The 19,792-nt window shown below is 45.2% G+C and overlaps 1 protein-coding gene across 1 annotated transcript; it reads right to left on the bottom strand.

Annotated features, from left to right (window-relative positions):
• Positions 1-1,469: 1,469 nt before the first annotated feature.
• Positions 1,470-12,232, bottom strand: TNFAIP6 (TNF alpha induced protein 6). Its single transcript, XM_001507201.5, has 6 exons — positions 12,051-12,232; positions 7,269-7,406; positions 6,305-6,466; positions 4,565-4,793; positions 3,495-3,535; positions 1,470-2,054 (listed from the first exon to the last, which is right to left on the bottom strand). Exons 1-6 carry the CDS (start codon positions 12,142-12,144, stop codon positions 1,885-1,887), a joined length of 834 nt encoding a protein of 277 aa, XP_001507251.1. The 5' UTR covers positions 12,145-12,232; the 3' UTR covers positions 1,470-1,884.
• Positions 12,233-19,792: the final 7,560 nt, after the last annotated feature.

Raw genomic sequence — 19,792 nt, 5'->3', positions numbered from 1 at the left:
GCCCGCACACTTTGTTCCTCTAATTCCATCCTACTCACTGTTCCTCAATCTTGTCTATCTGGCTGCTGGCCTCTCGTCCATGTCCTGCCTCTGGCCTGGAACACCCTCCTTTGTCATATCCAACGGACAAATACTCTCCCCGCACCCCCCCCCGCCCCGTTCAAAGCTTTCTTGAAGGCCCATCTTCTCCAAGAGGCCTCCTCTAAGCCCTCATTTCCTCTTTTCCCACTCCCTTCTGCATCACCCTGATTTGCCCTCTTTATTCACCCCTCCGGCATGCCCACACTACTTCTGTATTTAACGGTAATTTACCTATATCGATGTCTGTCTCTCCCTCTAGTCTGTGAGCTCATTGTGGGCAGGGAATGTATCTACCAATTCTATTATACTGTACTCTCCCAAATGCTTAGTACAGTGCTCTGCACACAGTAAGTGCTCAATGAATAGGACTGATCGACTCAAGAGGTAATGAAAGGCCTTCTCAAAGGGCTCAGAAAGCTGGATTAGACAGATCATCGAAAGTCTCCGGGTTGGATCAGAGGACAATAGTAACCCAATAAAAGTTTCTGAGAGCTTTCAACATCCCCTCCTCACCCTTCCCGGGTTCTGAGTTGCTCCCTTCAGATACATCTCTGCACAGTGCACACCTAAAAGTAGTTTGGGGGGAACCAAATCCGTGTGTCTTAAATGTTCCAGTGCCATCGCTCACCTTAGCCAGCTAATGTTTGGGAAATTGGATGTTATTGGGGGCGTTTAGGTGGTATTTTAGCATGGAAGGGCTGCAATGTGTTGGGTTCTATTTCTAGACTATAAACTCATTGTGGGCAGGAAATGTGCCTGCTTATTGTTATAGCGCACTCTCCCAAGTGCTTAGTAGAGTGCTTTGCACACAGTAAGAGTTCAATAAATACTACTGAATGAATGAGTGAATTGTGTTTGGGAAGGTAGGAAACGAGGCTTCCTTTGGGGGGGTTTCCTCCTTCGTCCAAGAATCTACCTGATTGACAGCTGCTGCCTGGAGGTGCTAGGAATCTCTCTCAGACTGGAAGCAGGATGAAGAGTCGGGAGTGTCAGAAAAGGCATTTACTATGTGCAGAGCACTGCACTGAGCATACGAAACAACCGAGTCCCTGCCCAGAGTGAGCTTACAGTCTAAAGGAGGAGACAGATATCAATCAGTAGACACACGGTCGTCTGAGTTTACCGAATGAACTCAGGGCAGGAGGCTACATGACTCCTGAAAACATCGACCTTGTGTGTAAGAGATACTGTTTGATTTGGGCTCGTGCAGCCTCCGACCCTAAACAGACCTTTTTCTACCCAGAAATTTATGCAAAGAAGCGTAATCAATACAGACGTGGACATGGAGGAGGTCCAGATAAATAATAAAGGATGGGTAAGAATGTTGTGGAAGAGAAAAACTAGGAGATGACAACTTTTAGCTTCTCAAATTTTAACCTGAAAATTGCTCAGTACTATATATTTATTAAGGCACCCCCCAGATTCTATGAAAATATATTTGGGGGCTTTACCACCCAGGAAATGCCCAATAGAATAAATCTCTCAATCCTGCATCAAGTCTCTCAGTTTCATTGGCTTCTGACCCATAATTTGGCTTGCCTCTTGAAGGGTTTCCTAATTATATTCGTCCGAATTTGCATTTTCATCCGTCAGAATAACAGTCCACACAAATACACACAAGCGGTCCAGTGGTTGAAGCAGAGGCGGCATATGAATGTCCCCTCTCTCCACACAGACAACAACTCTGCCTTTTTCCTATTTGAAATTGAGGTCCGAAAAGGCTTCCAAACAAAAGAAAGAAGCTTAATAGCTAGGTCTCTTTTACGTTTCCTCAGTGTCTTTTTTGGGCCGTGATCTGTTGGCCTACAAATGGCCGAATTTTCCAGGGAGAAAGTTTTTACTTCCTTGGGAAGTCGTGCTGGAGTTCTTGCCGTCGCTGGGTTTGGATACGGGATCCACGGCAACGTATTTGAGTTGGAAGCCTCCCGCTGTCACTGAAGCGTCTGATAAAAATTTCAAGGTCATGACGTTTCCTGCAGCAAGACAGAAAAAGTGCTCACCCTCTTTAAAGCACTCGATCCCCTTGGCGAGTTGAGGAAGAGGAATAGTTTGGTCCAAAAGGAGAACAAAATGTGTCGTAGCCGTGTACGATACTTCCCGCTTTGAGCCTGGCCTCAGAATCTCAAAGGGCTACAACTCTGAGCTTTGATGCTCTGAGGGTAAATCGGAGCAATTTCCTAGTATATTTAAACCATTCATTTGTAACAAAAAAAAGTAGGTTTATGTGGCAAAGAATGGACTGGCATCTATCTATTTTTCCTGTTTTTCTCAAATTGCCCTTATCTTCCCTGCTGTTTGTCTTACTGGTTTCATTTCCTAAGCTGTCTCCTTCCCTGTTTGTTCATGCTAATGTTTGTAGCTCTCTGAATTGGGAAGTTTGTTTTTCTAGGCCTCGAACCATTGGGAAGAAAAATGTTTTCTTCAGCTTTTGCTTTTCTACTTAACTCTTTGACTGACAACTTCAATAGTGTCCTCCTCAAAGGTTTGCTGGGATATCCACTAGATGGGTTGGTGATTATTAAACCATTTTCTATGGTAATGACGGTGGGGCATTTTGGATTAATGAAATCCACTCATTGTCCCCAAACCTCATAGAAGTCAACTGTTCCAAACTTGTCCTCCAAAATCAATAATAATGATGGTTTTTGTGACGCTTAGCAAGGTGCCTGGCACATAGTAAGCGAACAAATGACAAATCGGACAGACCTGAGTTTCCCCTAAATATTAGTGAGGCCAGGTATCGTTATCAGCAACCATTTATTGGTCATCTACGTGCTCTAACAATAGTGAAGTACATAGTTTATGAAGACTCTTAAAAAATAAACTCTCTTCCCTTGAGGAGCTCTCAATCAGGCAGAGAAATGATGAAGCAGTGAGGCCTAGGGGAAAGAGTACAGGCCTTGGGGTCGGAAGGACCTGGGTTCTAATCCCGACTCTGCCACTTAGGTGCCGGGTGACCTGAGGCAGTTCACTTAATTTCTCCGTGCCTCAGTTATCTCATCTGTAAAATGGGATTCAATACCTGGTTCTCCCTCCTATTTAAGGTTGTGAGCCCCATGTGAGTCCTGATTATCTTTTGTCTTCCGAAGCTCTCGGTACATTGCTTAATACATAGTGAATGCTTAACAGATGCAATAACAATAATAATAATGGAAAGAAGACCACAGCCAAGCAGCGAGAAAAGCAAGAGAGATAGCCTCGTCAGGAGGACTCGACTATTATCCAGCCAGTCTGACTGTTATCATTTAGGGTGGATGAGCTAGGGAGCCTGCCCTCTGACCCTGACTTTCAGCCCACACCGCTTTACCCCATGGATCAGAATTCACACCCTCCTGCTCCCCTCATCTATTTCAGTGGGAAGCCAGGAATCAGTCTACCAAGAGCGGCACATTGGATGTTTTAGACACCATTACCTGTACTAACGATGTCTTCGGGAAGGGCATCGCCACAGAATCTGGAAGATAAAATACAGACATGATTTAAAAAGATCTGAATGAACATTGCACAACTTCTGAAGCAGCTAATGGGAAGAGCGCGGGCCTGAGCGTCAGAGGACCTGGGTTCTAATTCTGGCTCTGCCACCTTTCTGTTGAGTGACCTTGGGCGATTCCCTGAACTTCTCTGTGGCTCAGTCTCCTTATCTGTAAAATGGGGTTGAAACATCTGTCCTCCCTCCTGCTTAGGCTGTGAGCTCATTCAATTCATTCATTCGATAGTATTTATCGAGCGCTTACTATGTGCAGAGCACTGTACTAAGCGCTTGGAATGTACAATTTGGTAACAGATAGAGACAATCCCTGCCCATTGATGGGCTTACGGTCTAATCCCCACAAAGGACAGGGATTATGTCCAACTTGATCAATTTTTAACGACACCACCACTTAGTAAGGTTTGGCATATTGATAAATACCAAAATTGTTACTAAATTATTGTTTTTTCCATAATGGGCAAGAGTGAATCACCATCACTTTGTCCGTTATGTGCCACTTGCCCGTCCAGGGGACAAACATTTTCCTGGGGGAGTCTCAACTGTCTGATTAACTAGATGGTGCCGGGAATCCTGGAAACAGTGAGGCTGGCCTCCTTATCGTCCCCACCTGTTGAAGCTGTAGAGCCGCAATAAAGATCACAACACTCCCCCGCTAGTGTTCCTAAATCGGGTTTCTCAGTTTTAGGTGGAATCTTCAATAACCAAGGGAAAATCTCATTATAATTGTGGTATTTCTTAAGCGCTCACCACGTGCCAAGCACTGTACCGAGGGCTGGTGTAGGTTCTAGCTGAGCAGATTGGACACAGTTCACGTCCCACCTGGGGCTCACGATCTTAATCCCCAATTGACGGATGTGGTAACTGAGACCCAGAGAAGCGAAGTGACTCGTCCAAGCTCACACGGCAGACGAGTGACGGAGCTGGGATTAAAACCCAGGTCCTTCTGACTCCACTAGGCTAAAGGGTTAAGGAGATGGAGGAAATCATCCTCACCTGCCCATAAAGCCGTGAACGTCATCGTAGCTGTCGTATATTTCTAAATAGTCGGCCAGGCAAGAGGTGTCGTCTTCAAGATCAAAGTCCAGGAAGCTCAGGAGAATGCGCTGGCCGTATTTCAGCCTGATATGCCAGTAGCAGATTTGATCATCTTCATATTCATTCGGGAAGCCTGGGGATTTAATGATGCGCTTTGGATCTGTGAAGATGCCCCCACACTCTTTTGCTGAAAAAGGAAAATGAGAACTGTAAAAATATCGATTTCTACTCCAGCTTTTGAAGGGGAAGAAATTCATGGGGCCTGATGATTAACCGCTTTTAAAGAAATCTAGTGAGCATAGTCTCCTACTAAATAGCGGTGACTCTAAAATACAGTATAGACAGTCAGCCCTCTCTGATGCGGGTTGGTGCATTAAAAAAGCTTGTTTTATTTATTATTAAGCAGTTGTGAACTTGCGTCTACTCCAGTGCCCAGTACTATGCTTGACTTCTCTGCATCTCGCTGGGTATGACTTATCCAGATGCTGTCTTTCATTGTGTCAGTCAACCAATCAATGATATTTATTGAGTGCTTACTGTGTGCAGAGCACTGTACTAAGCGAGTACGATGCAACAGAGTTAGGACGCTCAATCAGTTCTCTCATCCTCCTTAAACTAACCTATTCGCCGTGCTTCTCTCTGACCACTAACCTCTTGCTCACACCCTCCCTCCTGCCTGGAGCTCCCTCCCCCTTCGCAGTCAACAGAACACCACTCCGACCTCCTTCAAACCCCTTCCGAAATCACATCTCCTCCAGGAAGCCTTCCCTGATTCAATTATCATCTCTATACCCTACAGCTCTTCCCTTCTGGATTGTAAACTCACTGAGGGCAGGGATCACGCCTACTAATTCCACTCTATTCTCCTAATGCTTAGTGCCGCGCTCACACCATTCATTCATTCAATAGTATTTATTGAGCGCTTACTATGTGCAGAGCACTGTACTAAGCACTTGGAATGGACAATTCCAATCCCTGCCCAATGATGGGCTCGCTATCTAATCGGGGGGTGGGGGGAGAAGGACAAAAACAAGACAACATAATCACGATAAATAGAATCAAGGGGATGTGCACCTCATTAGTTGCTTAATAAGTACTACTGATCGATTGATCCTTCAGGGGTCAGAGACCGAAGAGCAAAGAGGTAAAAAGAAACGAGGGGAAAAGGGAAAGAGAGAGGCAAAGCCAGACCAGAACTCAGGAAACCTGAGAAGAAGAGACTAAGAGAGAGAGATCACAGTCAGTTTGGGGGATGGTTTGGGTCTCTTTTTTCTCTCTCACTGCCTTTATTTTTGCTTTGAAAATAACAAAATTATTGAACCAGCCCTGAGTAGACTCTTGGTGAGCTCCGGGTGTTTAATAATGAGCTCTGTACGGGCTCAGAAAGATTCACCCGTCCCCCCGGCTTCTTCTACATCTCCCAAGATTTTGTAGGCAGAGAAAATGTCTACAGACTTTGTTGTCTTGTACTCTCCCAAGCACTTAGTACGGTGCTCTGCGTACCGTAAGTGCTCAGGAAATACAATTGATTGATCGATGATGCACAAAGGAGGTCTTGAGAATCTAAGGAGATAAAGACTTCGGAAGTGTCTTCTACCAAATTCCCAGTATCTGGGTGGGAAGAATTATGATTTTTCCAAGAGTTCTAAGTAGCCATGAAGTAGCCCTTTACCAAAAGTGGAATTCTCTTCAACGCACCGTGAGGGTTGAAGCAATAAGCGTCCCATCTCTCGCTCCGGTTGAGGCGAAATCCATAGTCGATGATGCCGGTTTTTCCAAATCCACAGTTGGGTCCGGCTTTCACAATGGGATACCCTACTCTGCCCTTAGCCATCCACCCAGCAGCACAGACATGGAATCCTGCAGGAAAAAGGCAAGTTTGAAGAACGGTTATGGAAACCTTCTCTGGGCTAAGCATGACCCATAATAAAAACCTGGCTCCGTGCAATTAATTGGTGGTGCCTTCTTCAATACCAAAATCTAAGCTTTATTGAATAACAGATATACGAAACTTTTTTGCCATTCACTCTCCTGTTCCCTCATTTCTGATTTTTCTTACCCGGATTGCCCATCCCCAGTTCGCACACTGTTGATTTTGATCTCAGTTGCATTTATTGAGTGCTTACTGTCCAGAGATCACTGTATTAAGCGCTTAGGAGAGTATACTATCATAATATAACAGAGTTGGGACCTGCACCCTAAGGTCCCCCTACCCCAATTAATTCTCCAACTGCAACACCTCACTGGTCAAACAAATCTGAAATGACCCAGGCCTGGACACGGGATGACAGTGTAGCCTAGTGGAAAGATCATGGAACTGGGAATCAGGAGACCCAGTCACCCGCTGGGTGACCCTGAGCGAGTCACTTAGCCTCTATGGGCCTCCGTTTCCTTATCCGTAAAACGGGGATAAGATTCATGCCCTCCCTCCCTCTTAGACTTTGAGCCCATCTGAGACAGGGACCGTACCAGTTCCAATCCTCTTGGCTCCTAAAAATTGATTAATCATTACCATAAAGCTCTGCTGGTGGGTCCCATTATTTAGAAGTCGCCATGCTCCAGGGTTTTAGACAATAGAACACAGGTCCGAGGAGATGAATATTTCTCACCTACCTGGAAGAGCTGGAGAAAAATGGCCCTAGGCCTATTCCCAACCCCGTACCTATTTTCCTGGCTGCTTCCAGTTGCTGATAGGTGGCAAGATGACCCCCTTCGAATTCACAAACCGCCTTGGCCTCGGCATAGGTCAGCTTGTATTTTCCGGTCCGGGCTTCCCGGTGGTAGACTCCCGCGGCTTGTTCTGTGGGATTACAACATTTCATAAATTCAGCATCTCCAAGTCTTACAGACTAGAGAAAGTTCGGTGCTCCTCTGAGGAGGATGACCTCAGTAGTCTACACTGCCAAAGGTTCCTTTGGACGCTGACCCATTTGGAGAGCAAAGCGGGTTACTCCTCTGGTTGTTTACATGATTTAGCAAGCCTCAGGAAAATGTGAATGAGGGCGATTTGGGGAAAATTTTCGGGACGCAGGCGTACGGGGAATTCCCCAGATTACACCGATGTTATATTGTACCCTCCCAAGCTCTTAGGACAGTGCTTTGTGCACGGTAAGTACCGATGAATAGTAATAAATGGGAAAATGATCTGAGTTCAATTCAGTTGTATATATTGAGTGCTTACCGTGTGCAAAGCACTGTACTGAGCGTTTATTTGTTTGATACTCTACCTCAGGTTTCAACCGCCCCATGGTAAAATCACCTCGAGGATGCAACTTACGTTATTGAATGCCTCTCCTCAGGTTATAACCATCCCAAAATACAAACGACACATTAATGTGATATGTACTGATAATAATAGTGATATTTGTTAAGCGCCTACTATGTGCCAGGCACCGTACTAAGCACGGGGATGGATACAAACCAATCAGGTTTGACACGGTCCTTGTCCCACCTGGGGCTCACAGTCTTAATCCCCATTTTACAGTTGAGGTAATTGAGGCACCGAGAAGTTAAGTGACCTGCTCGAGGTCCACTGCAGACAAGCGGTGGAGCCGGGATTAGAACCCAGCTCCTTCTGACTCACAGGTCCGTGCTCCATCCGCCAGACCACACTGCTTACATGACGTTTTACTATACAAGCATGGCCGATCAGTCCTGACACACCGGATGAATGATACAGGTAAGTACCCTCTTCTCTGGGTTGATATTAGAGGGAATATGAATCTTAGAGGAAGCTCTGCCCTCAGTTTTTGTCAGATTTTTAAGCCATTAAAGAGACCCTTGAGCCCATAGCCAAAGAAGTTGTTCAACAGGGGAGGCAACAATTTGGAAACAGATGATGCAGCTGTCGATGAGTTAATAGCATCTTTTTGAAAGGAATCACTGTCCGTTAAGGACCTCAATGAACTTGGACGTTCTAGATCATCACTGCAAGTTGCGGAAACAAAAGAAGTCCAAGTTTCTCCGCCGCTAGCTAAAACTTTGGGATTAAAGCCTTGCTTCCATTTTCAGGGAAAGGGGTGAATTTGTAAATCTGATTCAAGAGGACCCTCCCCGAGAGAGAAATTAAATGTGTCCAAGGGTACTGAGAAGAACCTAGTCTGCTCCAATGGTTTTATGTAGAAATGAGGGTTTTGCTCAACTTGGAGAAATGCTTCACTACAGTCGAAAACCAATCACTGTCACGGTGATTGAGGGAACACTCTCCCCTTCTTCGAAACCCTTCGGAAATAATATCTCCTCCGGGACACCTTCCCCAGTTAATTTCTCATCTCTATACCCCATAGCTCTTCCCTTCTGGATCGTGAACTCATTGAGAGCGGGGATCATGCCTGATAAATCCCCTCTATTTTCCTAATGTTTAGTTCAGTGCTCGCACCTCATGGGTGCTTAATAAATCCTATTGATTGAATGATTGATTCTTCAGGGGTCAGAGACAGAGGCCGATAAAACGTCCTCGCCACGTGGGCAAACTGCCTAACATCCCCTATTTCAGAAGCAAGGGGGTCTTTCCAAATATTCAGTCAAAATTCAATTTCTACTAGTTCCGCAGATGACGTTTTAATTAGCCGAATTCAACTGACTGTGAGTAATTTGTCCTAGGCTGCAAACCAACCATCCGAGGGAGATTGAAGTAATGAGAAAATATGGCCTCGATCGTTGCCACTCACTGGCAAGGATCAGAAGCCAGAAGCTTGTGGGAACGACCTTACAGTGTCATAGTGACAGAGATTTAGGGCTGGATTTTACCACCGAGATGATGAGGAATTCATTGTAACACACAAAATGAATTGTCGTGCAAGTCAATCTCATTGTCAGCATCTATCAGACTGTTGGAGAGTTTATTTTGCAGCAAATGTCTCTGCTCTGCGTACTCGTCTTACTCTGGAGAAACAAGTCACTTAACTTATCCGTGCCTCCGTTTCTTCATCCGTAAAATGGGGATTAAATATCTGCTCTTCCTCCTACTTAGACTTGAGCCCTGTGAGGGACAAGGACTGTATCCGACCTAATTATCTTACCTCTACTCCAGTGTCTGGCGTGTAGCAAGCGCTTAATATTATTATTATTATTTTTTGCAATAGTAACAATAAGCTGAAATCTGCACCTTTTCCTCCGGTTAATGGTATTTATTGAGCTCTTACTGTGTGCGGAGCACTGTGCCAAGAGATAGGGCGGTTACAGTACAACAGAATCGGTTAGCATTTTCCCCGCCCACAATGACCTAACAGCCTAGAGGGGGAGACGAGACATTAATTTAAATAAATATCGCCAGCCTCCGAGGGGCTAGAAGCACTAAAAATAAGAGTGGTATTTGTTAAGCCCCAGTTGAACGTAATATAGTGTACCAGGCACTTAGAGAAAGTACAACAGAAGCATATTCCTCTCCTTCTCTCAGGGAACTTGAACTCAGTATCTACTCAGTAAGTGAGCAACCCTAACCAGTCAGATGATTCTCATTGTCTGGTGCGGAGATGGTTTATTTGAAGCAGGCTGGAAAAGAAGAGACGGAGAGAGAGCCCACATTTCAAGTCAGACTCCTTAATGAAGTCCCGATGTTGCGGTTTCCGCAGACTGGCACACCCAGAAAGGGACTCCAGTTCGGGCAGTCAGTCGTATTTATTGAGCGCCTGCGAGAGTACAGTACAACAGTAAATAGCCACATTCCCTGCCCACGTGGAGCTCCCAGTCTAGAGGCAGGGGAGACAGACATTAATGAAAACAGATACGCGACAGATACAGACGTAAGTGCCGTGGGACTGGGAGGGGGATGGATCGAGGGAGCAAGTTCGGGGCGACGCGGAAGGGAGTGGGAGAAGAGGAAAGGAGGGCTTAGGCAGGGAAGGCTTCTTGGAGGAGATGGGTCTTCAATCCTGATCTGACCCCTCCTTACGCAGCACAAAGTTGAGGTCAAGTTTGACTGACAGAGCTAGCGAATAGAACCCGGGACTGAAACTCAGATGGACCAGCGTTCTCATTCTGGTTTTGCACTTGTCTGCTGTGTGATCTCGGGCAAGTCGCTTCACTCTCCTGTGCCTCAGCTACCTCATCTGTAAAATGGGGATTAAGACTGAGAGGCCCAGGGGAAACATGGATTGTGTCCAACGCAATTAGCCCGTGTCTACCCCAGCATTTAGTCTAGTGCCTGGCACATAGTAAACTCTTATACATACTAAATGCTCAAGAAATACCATAAAATGACAACGACCCGCTATTATATTGTCCCAAATGCTTCACACCATAAGTGCTCAATAAATATCACTGACTGACAACTTTCTCTCAGGATGGGTTGGGGATCTGGCAAATGAATCTCTCCCACAACAGTGTGTGCAGTCCTCACATTTTTCCTTTTTAATGGATGTGCCAAGCACTACACTAAGCACTGGGCTAGATGCAAGCTAATCAGGTTGGACATAGAGCATATCCAACATGGGTTCACAGTCTGAATTCCCATTTTACCGATGAGATAGTTGAGACACAGAGAAGTTAAGTGAGTTGCCCAAGGTCAAACTGCAAAGAAGCGGTGGAGTAGGAATTTGAACTCAGATCTTTTGACTCCGGGCTCATTCTCTTTCCACTGGGTTATTTCTATGTCGACGAATCAACACTATCTGTATTTATGGTCCGGGCACTTGGTTTTCAAAAGCCTTATCCCTCTAAGATTAACTGTACTGTTCACTGTCCTTAGAATCCTGACCACAGTATTCTACAGTGTGGCCCATTCGACTAATTCTATTATTGTGTGCGGCATGAAAATTAAGGAACCCTAAAAGCAGTTATCTAAAGCATTCTCGGATCTTTTGGTTTTCTTCGTCTGCCTTGTGAGGGGATATTTCAAGAAACAGTCCATTTTACTTTTTATCTTTTGTTTATTTTGACTTGGCATCTCCCTCCTAACTGACATTTATAAACCACTCATAAATGTGGATAAGAAGCAGAAGGAACAAAAATGGGAGGAACACGGTCAGAAATACTTTTGTTCTACAAAAATTCCAATATTTAGAAAACCAGACAAAGAAAGCATCCCCAAAGACGTCTTATTGGATTTCTGGGGATAGCAGTTTTGTCTTAAGTATTTGGAAACAGATTTAGAATGTATTCAAACCAAGTAAAGCCAATTTATTTTTCTCAAAGAACCAGGAAATCTAGGTTACATACTTACCCTGAAATTAGAACAATTAAATGGCCCAAATTTTGGAACTTGTGTGAAAAATCCATCACCTTTTCTGTTTCTCTCCACCTTGGAAAATCCTAAATCTTAAATTTTCCTCAGATTCTTTTCAGAAAAAAAAAAAATGCCTTCAGAAATTCACTAGTTGAAGTTTGACTGGACAATTTTCTATCTATAGTGAAATAGAGGGAAACCCAGAAACCTGTTAAGTTCGCCACTCTTCCACTTAAAGCAACCCAGAAATTTGCCCCCACAGCGAGCTCAGCTACTTACCCAGCCAAATGGAGTTGTGAAAGATTCCGTCCTTGAATCCCCATTCCCGAGTCTCATCCCACAGCAAGACAAAGAAGTAAATCAAGGCTATCATCTCTCCAGTTCCAGAAGATAGGTGACCCTCCGTGGGGAGCCTCGGGAGAAACTCTTGTCACAAGCAGCTGCTTCGATTTGACTGAAACATCTGGTTTCCAGCCTCAGTTTAAGTAGTTTTTTCAGCTGTGAGGTCAGCAAGCTTTGCTCCAATTACATTTGCAGCTGTATGGGCACACAATTAACTTAGTGTCTGAATTTCTTGGTCTGACTCATTTGCATCTAGGTCCAAAAACCAGGGAGTAAGCTAATCATTGGATTTCTTCCACACGCCGGGAGAGTCTTACCTCTCAAATCGATCCGTTGTTTTAACCTCTCTTCCGTCAAATCCTTTCTTGGTTATTCCGAAGTTTCTCTCACTCGAGGGAGTGCGATTTCAGAGTCTGGTTTCCGCGAGCCCAACCGATGTTGGAGAAAAACTAACTAATCTGTGGCATTTTCTGTGTATTGGGGAGGAGATATTCTGATTGGATGCTGTCCTTCAATTTGTGCCTTCATTCATTCATTCATTCAATAGGATTTATTGAGCGCTTACTATGTGTAGAGCACCATCCCTGGGTTGAGGTAGATTGGGGCTTTGTAATTGGTGGGGTAAGTGGAGGAGAGCAACCTATAGATAACATAAAGAAAATAAAAGTATCCAGAACGTGACCAGAATGTGACGTTAAAAGGTGACCAGACATCCTAAGGTAGTCGGGACAGTTCTGAAAAACCAGACAACCCAGATCTGATCCTCCGAAGAAGGCCCTGTGAACTCACTGGTTATCATTCATTCATTCATTCATGTTTATTGAGCGCTTACTGTGTGCAGAGCACTGTACTATATGCTTGGAAAGTACACTTCAGCAATAGAGATAATCCCTGCCCACACCAGGCTTACAGTCTAGAAGAGGGGAGGGAGATATCAAAACGAGTAAACAGGCATCCATATCACTGGTCCGGGGGAAGGAATTTCAGCTGTGGAGATCACTAAATTGGCTGGTCTTCAGGGGAGTGAAAATCACTGGACACTATATGCCGTCCTTGTGGGGAAGACAAATCAGAGGGGTGAAGAATGGTGGGAAACAAGTTTGTAATAAAATCAATGAATCGTATTTATTGAGCGCTTACTGTGTCCAGAGAACCTTACAAGGTCTTGGAAGAGTACACCATAACAGACACATTCCCTGCCCACAATGAGCTTTCAGTCTAGGGGATGATCTTAGATTCTAGTTCGTCTATGGTGTCTAGTCAGTTTGGTTAGAAAAGACGCTGGGAGTGGCAAATGGAACAGTTCTCAGTCGCTCGTGTTTATTGAACACCTACTGAGAGCAAGATTGTTCTAAGATTTGGGAGAGTAGAGCAGAAATAAAACACATATTCCCTGCCCTCAAGGAGCTTGCAATCTAATGGGAGAGACATAGAAAAATGATTCACAAATAGTGGGAGCAGGAGGAAGAGCAAGTGTAAAACCAATCGATCGTATTTATGGAGCCTTTGCTGGGTGCAGAGGACTGTATTGAGAGCTTAGAAGAGTACAGTATAGCAGGGTTGTTACACACAATTCCTGCCCACACTGAATTCACAGCCTAGATGGGGAGACAAACATCGATATAAATAAAAATTGTGGATATGTACAGAAGTGCTGTGGGGCTGAGGGAGGAGTGAAAGAAGGGAGCAAATCAGGGCAACACGGACGGGGGTGGTGAAATATTAGAATACATAATTTAATGTACAGCAGTGTGACTCAGTGGAAAGAGCACGGGCTTGGGAGTCAGAGGTCATGGGTTCAAATCTCAGATCTGCCACTTGTCAGCTGTGTGACTGTGGGCAAGTCACTTCACTTCTCTGTGCCTCAGTTACCTCATCTGGAAAATGGGGATTAAGACTGTGAGCCTCACGTGGGACAATCTCATTACCCTGTATCTACCCCAGTGCTTAGAACAGTACTCTGCACATAGTAAGCGCTTAACAAATACCAACATTATTATAGACATTTATATATACTCTGACAATGCAGTTGGAAGTAGCTTTTCCCACAACAAGTCCAGGGTGGCCTAAAATTTTTGAGTGGACTTGGAAGCTATCTTCTCCAGAACGGACTTGACGTTGTGAAATTGTGCTTTTCCAGTATAAAGCAAGGTTTATTTATTTAGCCACTTGGATCTGTTATGTGTATCCATTTATTCACTCTTAACTATGGTATAGTAATAATAATAACCATGGTATTTATTAAACACTTACCATGGGCTGTGCTCTGGGGTAGATACAAGCTAATCAAATAGGACACAGTTCCCCTCTCAACTGGGGAGGGATTTTAAGGGGGAGTGATTTTAACCTCATTTTACAGATAAGAAAACTAAGGGTCAGAGAATTAAGTGATCTGCCTAAAGTCACACAGCAGGTGAGTGCAGAGCTGGCATTAAAAGCCGGGTTTCCCAACCCCATGTTCTTTCCACAAGACCGTGTTTGCCATTTTATGCCTACTGGTGGTTCATTTAGGTTAAGTGAAGGAACCTTGACTTTTTAACTTCATAACAATTATAATAATAATAACAATAATGGTATTTAAGTACTTACTATGTGTCCAGCACTGTACAGAGACAAGCTAATTAGGTTGACAAAGTCTCGGTCCCACATGTGGCTCTCAGTCTTCATCCCCATTTTACGTATGGGGTAACTAAGATTCAGAGAAGTGAAGTGATTTGCCCAAGGTCGCACGGCAGACGGGTGGCAGAGCCAGGATTAGAACCCGGGTCCTTCTGACTCCCAGGTCCATGCTCTAGCCGCCGGGCCACGCTGCTTCACGCTTCTTCCATATGTCCTCCAAGATTCCCGCCGAGCCCTCTGCCGCTGGCTCGCGCCCAGTTGAGACTGACGTCGATTCAAGCGGTTATGGGGATGACTCTCTCCTCCGCCCACCCCGGGGGACCCCCCAGACCCTCCAGCCAGCACAGTGCCCCGAGGGTCGGCCCAGGAGAGACACAAGGGAAAACGTGTGCCAGAACGGCACGCCCTCCTTGGCTCTCCGGGCTCCCCCGGGTCGAGGCTCCGTCGGCGTGGGCTGAAATGGACGGATGCCTGGCCTTCCTGGCACCAAGAGGCATCCTCCCCTAGCCAACTTCCATTAGGAGTGGTGAAAGAGGCCAGTCCCTCCCTGTTCACGTCCTCCAATAGGATGTATCGCTCCCCGGGGCCACTAGCAATGTTTCAGCTCCCTGACAGGGCGGAAGATAAGACTTTCCAGAGAAAAGAAGCCCAGTTTAGCGGATAGAGCCCGGGCCTGGGAGTCAGAAAGACCTGGGTTCTAATTCCAGCTCTGCCACTTATCTGCTGTGTGACCTTGAACAAGTCACTTCACTTCTCTGTGCCTCAGTTCCCTCGTCTGGAAGACGGGGATGAAGACGTGAGCCCCTCGTGGGACAAGCTGATTACCTTATATCTACCTCCATGTTTAGAGCAGTGCTCGGCACGTAGTAAGTGCTTAACAAATACCATTATTATTATTGTTAATAGACGTTCTAGGCATGATCCCTGCCCTCAAGGAGCTTACATTCTAGCTGGGGGAGACACTTCACTTCTCAATAACTCCCAGACGTGGGGTCTTTCCACTGGGCCATGCTGCTTCTTTAAATAAATAAATACACGCATACGTAGAGGTGGTTATTGGGTTGTGGGGCACGTGGTTCCCGGTGGGTTGGCCGTTTTCCTTATTGACCGCTGGGTCCACCCCAAGCCTCAGTGGTTTAGTTTCCGAGAACATGCCGGGGTCTCTGCAGGAGAAGCCTCGGGCGGCATTTTCCTTGGATTGTCCTGAGGTCAGAGCATCTGAGAACAGGGTGGCCAGTCGTCTGGTTTTATAACAGTTTTTGTCCTGTCTGTCCCCTGGCTGGTCCAGATGCCTTTAGGTCCGATATTTTGCCCGCGAGCTCTCGGACTCCTTCCACCGAGGCTCCGGCTGGCAGTGCCACGGCTCGGAAGTGGTGCCTGCATTCTCTGGGATCTGGGAGGAGAATGCAGTGGCCCTGGAGCAAGTCGGGGGGTGGGGGTGGGGGTCCTGGGGTCCCCCAGATGAGAAGCTGCATGGCTTAGTGGAAAGAACCCAGGCTTGGGATTCAGGGTACATGGGTTCTAATCCCATGTCTGCTGTATGACCTTGGGCAAGCCACTTAACTTCTCCGTGCCTCAGTTACCTCATCTGGAAAATGGGGATTAAAACTGTGAGCCCCACGTGGGGCAACCTGATTGCCCTGTATTTACCCCAGGGCTTAGAACAGTGCTTGGCACATAGATTTTAAGAAATACCATAATAATAATAATAATAATAATAATAATAAGCACTCTGGATTCAGATCGTCTTGGAAGGACTTCCCCGAATGACATGTATGACAAATCAGAAGGTCATGGGTTCTAACCCCGACTCCGCCACTTTTCAGCTATGCGACCTTGGGCAAGTCACTTTTACTTCTCCGGGCCTCAGTTACGTCATCTGTTAAATGGGGATTGAGAACGTTGAGCTCTCGTGAGACAGGGACTGTGCCCAACCTGATTTGCTCATACCTACCCCAGCACTGAGTACAGTGCCTGGCACATAGTAGGTGCTAAACAAACGTCATAATCATTATTATTATTATTTCAATATTTGCCCTTCTAATGCTTGGCTTGCCAAATGCGTTTCTCCTTCCGGCATCCACAAGGACCTTTACAGGTCGCCCTCCCTGCTTTCAGGGGAAGCCGCGTGGCTCAGTGGAAAGAACCTGGGCTTCGGAGTCAGAGGTCATGGGTTCGACTCCTGGCTCTGCCACTTGTCAGCTGTGTGATTGTGGGCAAGTCACTTAACTTCTCTGTGCCTCAGTTACCTCATCTGTAAAATGGAGATTAACTGTGAGCCTCACGTGGGACAACCTGATTACCCTGTATCTACCCCAGCGCTTAGAACAGTGCTCTGCACATAGTAAGTGCTTAACAAATACCAACATTATTATGACAAGTGGGGAAATTTCTATAGCCATGAGGGGCACATCACTGATACCCTCCCACCCTGGCCCAGCAATAACTGGTCCAGCTCTGTGGCATAGGAAGTCCAACAGGATGGATCAGGAGCATCAGAGGACTTGAGAAGGATCCACTCAAAGGCAGACTAAGAGCAGAGTCATTTGATCATATTTATCGAGCATTTACCGTGCGCAGAGCTCTGTACTGAGCACTGAGGCAGTGCTGCCCTGAGGTAACTTGGCATCTGACAGTTTGTTTTAAATCATCCCCATCCAGTCATTCATGCATAAATTCAGGCGTATTTATTGAGCACTTACTGTATCACGCACGTGGGAGAATACAGTGTAACAACAGACGCGTTCCCTGCTCACAGCGAGACAGACATTCACGTAAATAAATAAATAACACACATTAACTTATTGGCATTTATGTTTTAAGAAAACACCACTTACTGTACATGTAAATTCAAACACATTTAAATCTGACTTGTAAATTTCTCATCAGACTTCCACAGAAATATGAACAAACATCATTTGATATTCTGTTTTCCTCAATAAGGGCAAGGCCTCTAAGGAGAACCCAAAGTTGTGGTTTTGCTTTGGAATACTCTGAGAACAAATGGAGGGTTTTTTGGGAACAGAGTGAATATGGAAAGAGGAGTTACCAAAACCAAATCCTCAATCACTCGTATTTATGGAGCTCTTACTGTGCGCAGAGCGCTGTACTAAGCACTTGCTCTGTCATAGATTTTAGGTCTATCTTATGGAACTCTTCGAATTGTATAGGGGTAAGTGAGTAATGTCCATCCAGGCCGGTGTAGGAGAAATTTTAAACCTTTAATCTTACCTCCCCCACCTTCATCCTCTTACTCACACTCTTCTCCCAGCCTGGAACTCTATCAATCAATCAATCAGTTGTATTTATTGAGTACTTACTGTGTGCAGGACACTGTACTAAGCACTTGGGAGAGTACAACATAGCAATATGAGCAACAAGAGACACATTCCCTGCCCACAACGAGTTTACTGTCTAGAGCGGGACTCCCTCTTCTTCCTTCAAATCCACAGGACCACAACTCTCCCCAAGTTCAAAAGCCCCTTAAAATCCCATTTCCTCCCAGAAGGTTTTCCTGGTTAATTATAACGCCCACCCCTAGCACTTAACCTGTTTTATTCCTTTCCTCAGCACTCATTTATATATGCATTTTTATTTCTTTCTGTATACGATTTATCTATCTACCTGTATATTTGATGTCTGCTCCACTGCTTCATCCTGATGTGCTTTACTGCTCTGTGCTTTCTCCTTGCACTTCCCCCAACTTTCGCTCTCTGAAAATTCATTCGTTCATTCAATAGTATTTATCGAGCGCTTACTATGTGCCGAGCACTGTACTAAGCGCTTGGAATATACACTTCGGCAACAGATAGAGACAATCGCTGCCCAGTGACGGCTCACAGTCTAATCGAAAATAATTTTTGTCTGTCTCCCCCATTAGATTGGGAGCTCCCTGAAGGGTGGGAATATATGTCATGCTACAGTTGTATCTTTCCAAGCTCTTCGTACAGTTCCCGGAACTCAGTAGTTACCTAATAGATACAACTGATAGATTGGTTGATCCTATGTGAGTCCAGGAATTTTCTCCTTTTATGACTGAGAATTTTCCCAGAATCGCATGAGGATCGAATACAAAGTACCCAAGGAAACGGAATATTTCCAATAGAATATAAACACATTTGGAAATTTGCCCGGCTTTGTCGTCTGGCAAACACATGGCTTATTGTGTATTATTAAACGTACTAAGAAGAGCTGACACGAAACTGAATGAATTGAGTTCAGAGGCAAATCATAGAACAATCGAACTGTTCCACAAAAACAGGTTTCCATTTGAATAAACAAGCAATAGGACTCGTGGTTCGAATGATTTTGAAGGAATTTAGAGGGGTTAGAGGACGTTGCCTTTGAGATTTATTTTGCCAAGAACAACAATGGTAAATTCTATTCTGACCCCATTCCTAAATACCACAGCATAAAGGGGAAGACAGGGTTTTTGAGAGCACTTAACAGTTTGTCTTCTTCATAACAACTATGTGAACTGGAAAGGGAAGTCCCATCTGTAGACCCAAAAAGTTGAACGAGGGGCAGATGACTTGTGCAATTTCCATGGAAATCTCTCTGCCTGTAGAACAGGCTTGGAAGGGAGAAGAGCTGATGGTGTGGAAAATGCCTCACAAAGAGAAAACCTGGCAAAGAAACACGTTGCTTCACATGCAGGTAGCAGGAATAATGAGATCAAATTGTTTCTCTGGAAATCTGACTGCTTAATGGGAAAAACGCTATGGTGAGAAAATTAAGGCAAGTTATGGAGGGAAATAGATATTCTTTCTATCCACTAGGTTTTCCTCACCAAAAGTCTGACGCAGAGCGGCCACCAGTCGACTCGAAGGTAGAGGGCTGTTTGTCCGGAACCCTAGATTAAGAGGACCGGGGTTCTAATTGCCTACCTGCTGTGTGACCTTGGGCAAGTCATTTAATGTCTCTGTGCCTCAGTTTCTTCACCTGTGAAAATCAATCAGTTGTATTCATGGAGCACTCACTGTGTGCAGGGTACTGTACTAAACGCTTGGGAGAATATAATATAACAGACTTGGTAGACCCATTGGTTGCCCACCTTGAGC

This window comes from Ornithorhynchus anatinus, chromosome 9, assembly GCF_004115215.2.
Source record: "Ornithorhynchus anatinus isolate Pmale09 chromosome 9, mOrnAna1.pri.v4, whole genome shotgun sequence".
In the NCBI taxonomy this organism is placed as follows: Eukaryota; Metazoa; Chordata; class Mammalia; order Monotremata; family Ornithorhynchidae; genus Ornithorhynchus; species Ornithorhynchus anatinus.
Note: the sequence above shows the minus strand (reverse complement) of the source record. Positions and strands in the feature narration are given on the sequence as shown.